The 14,973-nt window shown below is 26.3% G+C and overlaps 1 protein-coding gene across 1 annotated transcript; it reads left to right on the top strand.

Moving 5' to 3' along the window:
- The first annotated feature begins 312 nt into the window (after positions 1 to 312).
- On the top strand, positions 313 to 14,402 carry LOC123265311 (aminopeptidase Q-like). The gene is made up of 15 exons (XM_044729006.1): positions 313 to 448; positions 1,369 to 1,527; positions 4,836 to 5,307; positions 5,441 to 5,624; positions 5,864 to 6,020; positions 6,643 to 6,724; positions 6,792 to 7,150; positions 7,207 to 7,487; positions 7,999 to 8,189; positions 8,252 to 8,545; positions 8,623 to 8,701; positions 8,770 to 8,888; positions 13,291 to 13,658; positions 13,835 to 14,019; positions 14,238 to 14,402. Exons 1-15 carry the CDS (start codon positions 313 to 315, stop codon positions 14,400 to 14,402), a joined length of 3,231 nt encoding a protein of 1,076 aa, XP_044584941.1.
- Positions 14,403 to 14,973: the final 571 nt, after the last annotated feature.

Consider the following 14,973-nt stretch of genomic DNA (forward strand, 5'->3'; position numbering starts at 1 on the left):
CTCACCAGTGGACTACCCACCACAAATAGTTGCCTGAAGGCACAAACACTTAATTTAACAAAGAGTTCAACGTAATATATGCAGAGCGGTAAAAACGACTGGATCTCACTTCGTCGCCATGATATTCGTTAATATAATTAATATCTTACAGAACCAGAAAATGTAAAAATAATTTATTATATATCTAGTATTGGAGCCCATATTAAATATGTAACGACTTAGAATTATTATTATTATTTTAACGGTTCACAATTCCCCGGAGAACTTTCTGAGTCGGCGAAAGGAAAAACATAACTAATTCATTAAATCACAATGAAACAATTGTTCCCAGATGAAAATATTAATTTATTAAATAAAGACAGTGAAGAATATAGTTTTAATAAATCAACAAATAATTATCCTCAAAAGAAAATGTTTATTCAAGTTCATCTCCATTCAGACAATCATGGTTCAAATCATAATGATGATTTTCACATCACCAATGGGAAGATGACGAAGAATTAATGTGGTCCAAGAAAACCTATTTATAATGATTCCTCGGTAAAAATGTGGTAATTTTCTTCTTAAAGTTTTAAAAATTTTCTCTCTCAAATTCATTGACAAAAAGCGATAGAAGAATTATTACAAATGTTTCATGAATTTTCTACCCCAGCCAAATAATATTCCGAGGAATAAATATCAATTTAAAAAGTTTCTAAAATCTGAAATACCATCTTTTGACACGGCTATACACAAACATGCGATTTGTGAAGAATGTGGACGAGTACAGAGGTGGATTACTTACGCATAACGACGATGTTTTTGTGTAATTATTGTCCAACTTAACTTCAAAAATCAACCATATCTTCGTTGAATATGATGTAGTACCGATCATAATTGATTTTTGAGCGAAAGAAAATTGTATTCTCTAATAGATGAACATGAAGCGACAAGGAATAAAAAATGATGATATTTTAACAGATATCATGGATGGAAACAATTAAAAAATTTGTCATTCTGCAAATTTGAAAAAGAAATATGATCTTTATTAATATGGCGGAACTTTGATGGTGCTCCAGTTTCCAAAAAGCTCGAATGGTCAATTGTGGCCCATTCAACTACAAATATTAAATATTAATTCAAAACATCGTCGATCGTTCCAAAATAACAGCTGGTTTATTTTACAGTAATCACCAAAAACCAAAAACAACTTCGTTTTGAAACCGTTTGTAACAACTCTACAAAAGCTAATTACAGAGGGGTTTTCGTGGGTCCACCCGGATCAAGGAAATCAACACAATATTGCTATCGCTCTAACAGTTAGCATCTTTAGATGCTCCTGCTCGTGCTGCTGCTTTTAGACATTATGTTATTTAACGGTACTTACAGTTGTCCCTACTGTACGCATCCAGGAGAAACGTGTTGCTATTGGGTCAGGACATAATCATTCATTTACATTTTCAAAAAGAATATCCCTATCCGTACAGACGCAAGTACTCCTTAGATGTGGTGAAATTGCTATCAAAGAAGGCCGTGAACATGTAAAAGGTATGCTAAAGGAGTTTCTATTGCTGCACTTTTGATACCATATTTTGATCTTTCCATCGGTTTTGTCCCCTGAATACATGCATGGTTCTTATCGGCGTATTTAAATCTATGATAGGAATGTGGTCAAAAGAAACAAAAAGTATCTCTGAAAAAGCGTTCGATAAAAAATTAAATCAAGAAATACTCTGACATAAGAGTTCCAGACATTATTCATAGAGTACCAAGAAATTTTAAAGTATGCATCGTTCTATAAGAGCTTCAGGAAATTTTAAATCTTAGTTCTTTTTTTCATTTTCCAATTTTATTGCGAGAAAAATTGAAAAAATAAAATACTATTTCAGAACTATATACTTCTAGCAAAAGTTACGTCGATTTTATTACAAAAATGATGTAAAAAAGTAGAAAGAAGTTGATTTTGCAGAAGAAATTAATTCGCAAATTTTGTATTGAATTTGAACAACTATATGGACTCAACAAATGTACCTTTCATTACCCATCAACTGATTTCATTTACCACGATTTGTAAAATTATGGGGACCAATGTCAAAATTGGTCAACCTAATCCGTTTGAAGATGGTAAACAGAGAATTATTGAAATGCGGCCATGGTCCAAACAAAATTAATGTTGAAATTGCTAATACTTTTAGAATTTTCCTAATGCTATGAATGAAGTTATGGAATCTTAAATTTTTACTGAAAATAATAATGTAAAAGAGAAAGAGAAACAATTACGTTGCTGAACGTTTTTAAAAAACAATTTAATTACAAGACAAGTAATATCAGCTTTTACATAATGAAACATTGATTGACGTTGATGTATTAGAGCGAGAACCTTATGCTATTTATGCAAAAAGCAAAAATTAATGGTATTATTTATAATTCGGAAAAATATTTAAGAGAAAAAAAAGGTGCAATTCTTGTATAGTATGGAATAACAATCAGTCGTTTGGTACTATTGAATTTTTGTCCAAGTTTAGGAATTTATCATTTGCAATCATTAGACAGTTCATTTCGCGCTCTGTTAATAATATTGAAGTTACTTTATCCGAAACAACAGAAGAACTCAATTGGATTATATAATTGCGAGTACAAGATCTCATTTCAAAAATTCAAAGCTGTTCAAGTACATTTTATGATATTGAAGGAAAGTTTTAAAAATTCAAGATTTTGTTTGCTTGCTTCTTACCACTAACTTTTACAAAGTTAACTTTAATATGTTAAGGGGTTATCCATTTCAATCTTTATACAAATATTGGTTAATTTATGACTAATAAATATTATATTTAAAAAAAAAAAAAAATTTTGGTGTTGAGGTCCCAATCTTTCCTAAAAATTTTTATTAAGTGAAGAGTTATCATAATATATCTTTCTGGTTTTGACTGTTTCCAGCTCAAAACCTAATTATCTTAAAAAAGCAGAGTTTTTGGTATTTTTTAGATTTTTTGACGAAATTTTGGAAAAATAAATATTTTTACATGCATTTATAATGACATTATAATACATTATAAGCAGACATTATAATGGGCAAACTCATTAATAATGACATTATAACTACATTTATAATGACATTATAATGGGCAAATCATTATAATGACATTATAATATTTTTCCACCTGGGGTCAAGAAGTTTAAAATAAGCGGAAGAGTCGCCTATGGCTTCATTCGTGACCTGTATCTTTACATGCAATCCTGACATAGCCCAATGTCATTTTGACGTCACATTGACGTAAACGCATTTACTGAGGATAATAGAATAAAGTAATTAATTTTTACATCCCTGTCTATTACTTTTTAATTAACATTGATTGCGAAAGGATTTTTTATTAAAAGTAATATCCAAAAGAATGTTTGTTAATTACTCACTTTTAATTTATCATCCAAATAGTTTTTTTCTCCTATTAAATTTGATGGAACAGCTTAATATAATATTTTTCATGAAAAATAAGTACAATTTTTGGTAACCATTTTTTTTAATTTTCAAGCAATATTTTCTCTTATTAGGTAATTTTTTTTATTATCTCATTCTATTTTAAACTCATCTTTAATATCAATTATTCCAACAATATTTTTAATTTTTAAATTTTAACCAATAAATTACAATAATTACGAAAAAAATATTCAGGATACAAAGGATAGAAATACTCAAAATATAAACTTTTTTTAAAAAAATAATTTTTGATTTTTAACAGATAAAATAATAACGTCCATGTAGTTACATACATATGTTATCTCTATTGTCATTTATTATTTTTGTCACATTTCATGAGATATTACTATACATGGTATAATCTTCAATATAATATATTGAAGGTTCATGTATTATTTTTCAATTAAAATTAATTGTTAAAAGTAGTTATTTAATCTATTTTACTTATATTGATAAATAACTCACACGTAGGTTAATGATAAAGCTAACGAGCAGATATAAATGTAATAACTATTATTATTGTGATGAATAATGAATAGAATTTAGTATCATATATAATTTTAAAAAGTTAGACAGTCTGACAAATAGTTTTCTAAAGTCAACATGGTAACTTCAAATTTGCTTATATCATTCGGTAATTTTTGTAATAATTATCTTGTGTGGAATATTTATTCAATTTCATGCAACATTAAGTTCGGCTAGTGCACAAAATCGTCTTCCTGGTCATTTTATTCCGGTCCATTATACAATTAATATAATTCCTTATATTGAAGAGAACAATTTCACATTTGATGGTGAATCTTTGATTTTAATTGAAGCAAAAATTGAAAGCAATATAATAATTTTACATGCAAAAAATCTTCAAATAAAAGGAAACATTACTTTAAACAATGCTAGTAATAAATATGAATCCAATAATTACACAATTGATACTAAAAATGATTTTTTGAGTATCGTATTTAATGAAAAAATAGTACAAGGTAATTACACTTTACACCTGAAATACTGTGGTGTCATTAACGATAATCTTCAAGGTTTTATCGAAGTACTTACACGAATACATTTGGTGATAAACAGTGAGTATTCAATTTTTTTTTTTTTTCGTTTGAACCAATTAATTTTTATTATAAATTATTTATTTCTGGCCTTAAAGGCCTAGAAATAAGACAGAGTACATATGTCCATAAACTTAATTCTATTACATTACATTTATTTATTTTAACTTAATATTACTTAATACAATTCGTAGAATTTTCTCTGTTACTTCTCTTCATAAATATATCTTTCCTGTTATACTTATTTGCTCATAAGTTCTGTGAATAGTCTTTTTAAATTTTATAACTTTTTGAACTAATTAATTTTATAAATTAAAATTTTTTAGATGGTTTAGTGTCAACTAACTTTGAACCCGCTAATTATGCCCGTCAAGCTTTCCCATGTTGGGATGAACCAGCCTTTAAAGCGACTTTTCAAATTTCTATTAAACATAATAGGAGATTTACAGCACTATCAAATACTCGGTTTAATTCAATACTTAGCACTAATGATAGCAGTAATCATGTGTGGACTCAGTTTGAAAAAACTCCGCTAATGTCATCATATCTAATAGCTTTTATTGTGGGCGACTTAGATTATTTAGCTCACCGTGAAAATAAAACATTCCGAATATGGACTAGAAAAAATGCTGCTTCTCGTGGAGAGATGCTATTATTAAATGGTTTTAAAGCATTGAAGTCGATGGAAAATTTTTTTGGTATGTCTTATCAAGATCATGGGTTTAAAAAAATTGACTTGGTTTTGATACCTGAGATGATGTCGATTGGAATGGAGAACTGGGGAATTATTTTTTTGAAGTAATTAATTTATTTTAATCAATGTAATTTATTTATTTATTTATTTAATTATTTATTAATTAATTTATTTATTTATTAATTAATTTGTTTATTTATACTTAAGTTAATAATTTATTTAATTGTTATTTTTCAGAGAAAAAAAATTTTTTTCTACTGAAAATATTGAGAGCAAACAAAAAGAGAAAAATGATTTAATTAATTTAACTCACGAATTAAGTCACCAATGGTTTGGAAATTTAGTAACTCATAAGTGGTGGAAATATTTGTGGTTAACCGAAGGGTTAGCTAGTTATTTTTCATATTTCATCAATGACCAAGTAAGAAATAAACTTTTAATATTATGATATTAAAATTGAGAGACATGTGAATTATTTTTAGAAAATAAATTATAGAATTAAAAATTTATTTTAAAAATTGGAAATGCAATTTTTTGAAAATTATTGTTTACGCTTATTTTATTTTTCAAAAAAAAAAAAAATTTTCTAAAGTATCTGCTGATTTCAGTGTCATCATTTAAATTTAATTCAACTTAAATAATGATTTGTAATTGTTACAGATGGAAAAATCATGGCGTGTGATGGATAAATTTGTTCTAGATCGTCGTGAAGATTTATTTAAATATGATTCTGCGTATGAAGTTGCAGTTATAATTGGTGATGAAGAAATTAAAGACCTTTCGGGATATCACCAAACTTATACAAATTATCATAAAAGTAAATAAAATTTCTTAAGCGAATCCCGGAAAAAAATTTTAAAGTTATGAAAAATTAATATTATTTCATTAAAATTATTATAAAGTAAAATAAAAATTATAATAACAATAATAATTTTCTCTGATAGTATGAGACCTCATACCGATAAAATATTATGGTGAAGAAGTAATAATAAAAAATTAGTCATTCTTCAAGAATTTGGATCGGGAGTATTCGGCTTAGAATAATAATAATAACTATCTACCTTTATCAATAAACATCGATCTTCGAGTCAAATATAAATATACATATATATATATATATATTGTATATGTACATATAGATATATTAAATACCTTAAATAATAATAATGATAATCATAATAATATTTTCTTTTCTTTGTAACAAAAAATGGAGCAATCATTTTGCGGGTGCTTGCTTTTCAGGAAAAGTGTGAGGGTGGATATTATAATTTTTATTTTTTCATAATGAGAATTTTACATAACTTTAAAATTTTTTCCGGGTCTATTTTTCTGATTAACTTCTTAAAAATAAGATTCTAATTTTTTGTTACCATTAAGTGTTGAATAAGTAAAAAATTTTTATTAAAATTTGTATCTGTTCAAAAAATTTTTTTGTTTAGGTGCAGTTATCATAAGAATGATCAAGTACGTACTCGGTGAAGAAAATTTTAGAAAAGGAATAAGGAATTACTTAAACAATAAGTGAGTTTTAGTATAACTGAATAATTGGAATTTTTATTTGATTAAATTTTAACTTTTTAATTTACAGTAAATTCGGAGTAGTTACTTCAGATAGTTTTTTTAACGAGTTGACTAAAGTGTCTGGAAATATGAATGTAACTTTAGAAAAAGCTCTTAACAATTGGCAAAGCACTCCAGGGTATCCAATGATTACAATTAATAGAAATTACACATTTAATAAAGCAACAATAACGCAATCCCGTTTTTTGCGACACTCTAATTTAACTTCTACCGATCAATATTGGATTCCCCTAAATTTTGCCACTCAGGACGACATGGACTTTAATGATACTGCAATCACTCATTGGCTTGACCCAGATTCAATTTCATTAGAAATTTCAGCGCCAGAATCGGATAAATGGCTCATAAGCAACAAACAACAATTCGGTATGCACACGTGTTATTTTAAGTATTTCTATAATTAAGTTTTGAACTATTTACAGGATATTATCGGGTAAATTATGATGAAAAAAATTGGCAATCAATTGCAAACTATTTAAATTCCGAAAACTATTACAAGATTCATTATTTAAATCGCGCTCAGCTTATTGATGATGCATTTAAACTAGCAGACAAGGGATATGTCTCTTACAGTATCGTTTTTGAATTAATGGAGTATCTTAGATATGAAACGGATTCTTTGCCATGGGCGACATTATTCAATAACCTACATCAATTACATGAATCATCATTACCACATTCTTCGTATTATGAAAGCTATAAGGTACATGATAAAACGTTTTAGTTAATTTTTTTATGTACCACTAACAACCTTGCAGTCACTATGTGAACTATAATAAAATAAAATTTTGTTTCATTAAATAGTGATTTTTGTTAAATTGCACTGTACTTTTTTAACTATTGACATTTTTAAAGTTATAAGCTCATCTCGATATTTCACTCATTAAGAACTTTCGTTTGAGTACCCACATGCATTTTGATATATTTTTCATATATACATATATATAATATATACAAATATATGAAAAATTAAAGTCTGTACTCAAATGAAAGGTCTCGACGAGTATAATGTCGAGGTGAGCTTATATCTTTAAAAATTTCAATAGTTCACAAGATACAGGGTCATTTATTTAATTATGTATCTAGAGATACAGCATTTTCGAATGCAACCTAAATACTTATCATCATAAATTGCCTATTTTGCTTATTTCAGCTTATTCTCTTAATAATATAGATTAAGAACCCATAATATAAATTTATTAAAACAATTCTAGAAAATCATTTCAACTTCGCTTAAAAATATTGAAAAAAATGTACTTGTTGATAAAACAACTGATGAAAACATGATCGAGATGGTTCTGAAGAAATCAATTATCAAATGGTCTTGTTTGTTCGGTTCAAATTTATGTAAAAATTATACTCTCTCAATTATATCGAAGTGGCTAGAAAATTTTGAAGAAAATCCGTAAGTATAAAATTTTTTTTTGCTATTTTTTATTTTTAGTTAATAATTTTTTTGATAAATAGGCTTCCAATGGATCTTAAATCGGAAATACTATGTGGAGGAATGCGTTATGTTGATGAAAATACCTGGAATGCCGTACTGATGAAATATCTAGAGAATCGAGATACAGATATTTTACAAGCACTCAGTTGCACATCAAACTTTACATTTTCAAATCAAATTTTGTTTTTAGCGATGAACACTACAATTAATGAATTAGACAGGTGGTATTTTTTTTATGAACTTACAAAGGAAAGTCATGGTCTGGAAACTGTATTGAATTTTATAAATGACTATCGAACTAAAATTGAGAAGAGGTGAGTTAATAATAATAATTATATTTTTAATTCCATGATTTTATTTATTACTAATAATTTTTAAATAAATTATTCAGCGATAGTCGTTATGAGTTTCTACATGTTTGTATAATATTTATCGGATATAATGTTAGAAACAACAGCCAATTTTCTAAGGTAAGTAATTAATTTTTAAATTATACAAATTTATAATAATTAATAATTATTTTTTCTTTCTATGACAGTGGGGAGAACTATTGAAAAATGTTATAGGAGAAAAAGAAGCAAAGAATTATTTACAAGAAATTCGCAGTGAAGTAGATGGTTATAATTTAAAATTAAATTTGATGAAAAATTATTTTGAAAAAAGGGTTTATTAAAAAATACATTATGAATTTTTTTATGCCATTAAATTTCATTTTATTAAATACAATTTAAATGTTTCTTAGAAAATTATTTTACAGTTGCCATTCTCTTAGGTCATTATCATCTTTATATTTTCTTAAATTAAATTTAAATATCGGCATTTCAATGACATTTTATAATTATTTTAAATATACAGATTAAAATATTTGTATTTTACTTTTAAAATTGCAAAATACGATTGACAAAATATACAAAATTATAAGTTATGATATAATAAATAGTCATTAAAAAATATTATCGATTTTTTGTTATTGAAAAAATTAATAATACTTGCAAAAATATTTAAAATGAGCAATTATTTTGTCAGTATTGATAAAAAAAAATAGAAAATTCCATATCTGGGCGCCTAAAATGGCATTTATGACAATTTTGAGCTCAAAAATACAATTTAAATGTTGTTTTGAACTTTTCGAGCTCAAAAATCTGATAGAAGTTTGATAAAACACTATTTTTTGTTTTCAAACCGCAATAACTTTTGAATGAATGAACCGATTTTCTTGCGGTTGACGACATTCGACGCAGTTTTTAAATCCTCATGAGGAATCTTTAAGTTTAAATTGTTCAAACTAGAAATTTTGGCGTAATTCTGAAAAAAACACTTTTTTGGGTTTTATTTTCTACACGATATCTCTCGATTGAATCAACCGATTTTGACCGGATTAGCGGCAATCGACGTGGTTTTTTTAAGGTTAAGAGCTGATTTGTTTTTGGAGTTAATCGATAAAGCTGTTTGAAAGTTATTCCAAAAAAAACAATTAAAAAAATTTTTTTTTACGGTTTTTTTTAGATGTTTCGAAATCCATCGGTCCGAATCGGTCCAAATTGTATTCAAAATCTAAGTTTGGACAAGCCCTTTCGAATGGTGTTAACCGCAATAAAATCGGTTTAATGGTTCAAAAGCTATAGGAGGTTTAAATACTTACACACACGGAAAAAAGTAAACTGTAATAAATAACAGTCGATTTATAATAAGTAATGATCAACTCCTAAAAATTACCAATTCAAACAGTAAAATCGTGATTTTACTATTACTTTTACAATATTTACCATTTAAGAGCTACAATTCACTATTTACATGGAAGAAAATACTATTTCAAACAGTAATATTCGCTATGTGAATGTCTAAAATGTTAAAGTATAATAATTAAGAATTCAGACGTTGATATTTATCATTTCGTACCTAAAAAATGATCTTATGATATGTAAAAAGTATAAAATAAAGTTAGTAAATTTCTAACACAAGCAATGTCAATATTTACAAAGTAAAATTGTAAACTTTAATCGCAACGCTAAAAATCAAACTGTACTTATTGACTTGCTTGGACTGTTAAAATGTATATTTTAAAAGTAGAATTTTTACTGTTTCAAATGTTAAATTCTCCCAGAGTGAGACCCCGTTCTCTTTCATCTGAGTTCCCCTTCTCCTCATAATATCAACTATATATTGAAATGGCAATTTTTACTGTTTGAAACTGTAATTTTTTAAGATGAAAGAGTTGTTATTTACTATAGTGACAGCTACTAGTCACTTAGTTGGATATTAAATAATAAATTGTGGCTTTCATACTTTCCACATTAAGTTCATAAATGTCATAAATGTCATTCAGACATAATACTAACGTCATGACTACGTCATATTTTTACGTCAGAATCTTACGTCAAGAAGTTTGAAATAATGAGTCATATATGACTCATTCGTAACTTGTATCTTACGTAAATCCTGACATAGCCCAATGTCATTTTGACGTCACATTGACGTAAATGTGTTTACTGGGTATTAGATAAAAATTAATTTTATCCATAATCTAATATTTTTTATTTAACATTGAATGCGAAAGGACTTTATTAAGTAAATATCAAAGAATGTTTGTTAATTACTCATACAATTTATCATCAAATAGTTTTTTTTCTCCTATTAAATTTGATGAACAATAATATAATTATTTTTATGAAAAATATAAATTTTTAATAATTTTTTTAATTTTCAAGCAATATTTACACTTATTAGGTAATTTTTTATTATCTTATTCTTCTTAAATTCATCTTCAAATATCAATTATTCCAACAATATTCTTATTCTAAATTTTAATAAATAAATTACAATAATTACGAAAAAATATTCAGGGTGCAAGATAAATACTCTAAATATAAACTTTTTTAAAAATAATTTTTATTTTTAACAGATAAAATAATAACGTCCATGTAGTTATACATATTTTATCTATATTGTCATTTATTATTTTGTCACATTTCATGATTATTACTATACAAAATTATAATCTTCAATATAATATATTTAATACAATATATAATCAACTAAATAACAACAATTGGTCTATAAAAATTTTAATTCCTACCTAAGCTCTTATTATAAATTATAATATTAACGTGCTAATTAATGAACTGAGCAATCGATTTTTGGCAGATTTTTGCCATTTAATTTTTTTTTAAAGTAATTTGTACTCAACAAGCATTATGAACGTGCTTCAGTTTGTGTACTTGTAAATTAGATGAATATGCAGTAGCAAAATCACAAAATTTACATCTAAAAAAAATACTGATTACCTGAATTTCGAATATTCCGATTTAATGCATTTGATAGACTAGATTCATCATCGTAACAGTCACATTTAAAGCATTCATTTTTATTTATATGCAGTCTCAATAGATCTGAAAATCAAATATAAATTAACAATTGTAATTTTTAATCATAAATTATATCGCGTAACTGATGCCATAAGGGCGTATCCCGTATTCCGGGAATCGATGTAGTTATGTCTGAAACACGTAGAAATGACAAAAAAAATTTTTTTTCAAATTTGAAATTTTTTGGTAAGCCCTTATGGCACCCAGGATACCTACCGGGAGCCATAAGGGCGTACCAAAAAAATTTTTTTTTGGGAAACAACGTATACTTACTTGAAACGCGTAGAAATGGCAAAAAAAATTTTTTTTCAAATTAAAAATTTTTTTTGGTACGCCCTTATGGCTTCCGGTAGATACCCTGGGTGCCATAAAGGCGTACCAAAATTTTTTTTTGCATTCCTGCCCGTTTTAGGCATAACTACGTCGATTCCCGAAAAATATTTTATTGGCACGCCCTTATGGCACCCGGGTGTCATAAGGGCGTATAATAGGCTTATTCGCCCTTATGGCATTTGTAGCGCGATATTAAGAGTTTTATATCTTCGCAGGTGAAGAATTGTTAGTTTTTTTTAACAACCTAACGTTTGTTACTAATATCAAAGTTTTGTTATAATTTCCTGTCGATAATTTATTTTTATTTCAATATTATTGAAAAGTAACTGTACAATACTTATTATTTATTTTTTTAAAGTTATCTATTATTTTTCAATTGAAATTAATTGTTAAAAGTAGTTATTTAATCTATTTTACTTATATTGAGAAATAACTCAAACGTAGGTTAATGATAAAGATAACGAGCAGATATAAATGTAATAACTATTATTATTGTGATGAATAATGAATAGATCTTAGTACATATATAATTCTAAAAAGTTAGACAGTCTGACAAATAGTTTTCTAAAGTGAACATGGTAACTTCAAATTTGCTTATATCATTGGTAATTTTTGTAATAATTATCTTGTGTGGAATATTTATTCAATTTCATGCAACATTAAGTTCGGCTAGTGCACAAAATCGTCTTCCTGGTCATTTTATTCCGGTCCATTATACAATTAATATAATTCCTTATATTGAAGAGAACAATTTCACATTTGATGGTGAATCTTTGATTTTAATTGAAGCAAAAATTGAAAGCAATATAATAATTTTACATGCAAAAAATCTTCAAATAAAAGGAAACATTACTTTAAACAATGCTAGTAATAAATATGAATCCAATAATTACACAATTGATACTAAAAATGATTTTTTGAGTATCGTATTTAATGAAAAAATAGTACAAGGTAATTACACTTTACACCTGAAATACTGTGGTGTCATTAACGATAATCTTCAAGGTTTTTATCGAAGTAATTACACAGATACATTTGGTGATAAACAGTGAGTATTTAATTTTTTAATTTTTTTTTCGTTCGAACCAATTAATTTTATTATAAATTATTTATTTCGGCCTTAAAGGCCTAGAAATAAGACAGAGTACATATGTCCTTACATAAACTTAATTCTATTACATTACATTTATTTATTTTAACTTAATATTACTTAATACAATTCGTAGAATTTTCTCTGTTACTTCTCTTCATAAATATATCTTTCCTGTTATACTTATTTGCTCATAAGTTCTGTGTATAGTCCTTTTAAATTTTATAACTTTTTGAACTAATTAATTTTATAAATTAAATTATTTTTTTAGATGGTTAGTGTCAACTCAGCTCGAACCCAATTATGCCCGTCAAGCTTTCCCATGTTGGGATGAACCAGCCTTTAAAGCGACTTTTCAAATTTCTATTAAACATAATAGGAGATTTACAGCACTATCAAACACTCGGTTTAATTCAATACTTAGCACTAATGATAGCAGTAATCATGTGTGGACTCAGTTTGAAAAAACTCCGCTAATGTCATCATATCTAATAGCTTTTATTGTGGGCGACTTAGATTATTTAGCTCACAGTGAAAATAAAACATTCCGAATATGGACTAGAAAAAATGCTGCTTCTCGTGGAGAGATGCTATTATCAAATGGTTTTAAAGCATTGAAGTCGCTGGAAAATTTTCTTGGTATGTCTTATCAAGATCATGGGTTTAAAAAAATTGACTTGGTTGTGATACCTGAGATGATGACGTTCGGAATGGAGAACTGGGGAATTATTTTTTTGAAGTAATTAATTTATTTTAATCAATTCAGCGAGTATTATTATTTATACTTAATAACGTATTTGATTATTATTTTTCAGAGAAAATGATTTTTTTCTACGGAAAATATTATGAGAGTAAAAAAATAGGGAAAAATGATTTAATTAATTTAACTCACGAATTAAATCACAACTGGTTTGGAAATTTAGTTACTCATAAGTGGTGGAAATATTTGTGGCTTACCGAAGGGTTAGCTAGTTATTTTTCATATTTCATCAGTGATCAAGTAAGAAATGAATTTTTTTAAAAAGAAATCATAAGATTAAAATTTATTTTAAAAATTCCATCTTTAAAAAATTAGAAATGCAATGTTTTTTAAATAATTTTTTAGGCTTATTTTATTTTTCAAGAAAAATAAAAAAATTTTCAAGTGTCTGCTGATATTTCAGTGTCATTATTATTTAAATTTAATTCAACTTAAATATTGATTTGTAATTGTTACAGATTGAAAAATCATGGCGTGTGATGGATAAATTTGTTCTAGATCGTCGTGAAGATTTATTTGAATATGATTCAACGTATGAAGCTGCAGTTATGAATGGTGATGGAGAAATTGAAAACCTTCTTGAATATGACCGAAGTTTTGTGAATTATCATAAAAGTAAATGAAATTTCTTAAGCGAATCCCGGAAAAAATAGATACGTAAAAAAATTTTAAAGTTATGAAAAATTAATATTATTTCATTAAAATTATTATAAAGTAAAATAAAAATTATAATAACAATAATAATTTCTCTAAGTAATAATAAAAATTAGCCATTCTTCAAGAATTTGGATCGGGAGTATTCGGCTTAGAATAATAATAATAACTATCTATCTTTATCAATAAACTCCGATCTTCGAGTCAAATATAAATATATATATATATAGCATATATATATATATATAGGTTGAGGTATATATATATATATGATATATATATATATATATATATATATATATATATATATATATATATATATATATATGTACATATCTAGGATATATTAAATACCTTAAATAATAATAATAATCATAATAATATTTTTTTTGTCTTTGTAACAAAAAATGGAGCAATTATTCTGCGGGTGCTTGTTTTTCTCAGGAAAATTGTGAGGGTGGATATTATAATTCTTATTATCTTATCATAATGTGAATTCTTACATAACTTTAAAATTTTTTCCGGGTCTATTTTTTCTGA

Source organism: Cotesia glomerata, linkage group LG5 (assembly GCF_020080835.1).
Source record: "Cotesia glomerata isolate CgM1 linkage group LG5, MPM_Cglom_v2.3, whole genome shotgun sequence".
Classification (NCBI taxonomy): Eukaryota; Metazoa; Arthropoda; class Insecta; order Hymenoptera; family Braconidae; genus Cotesia; species Cotesia glomerata.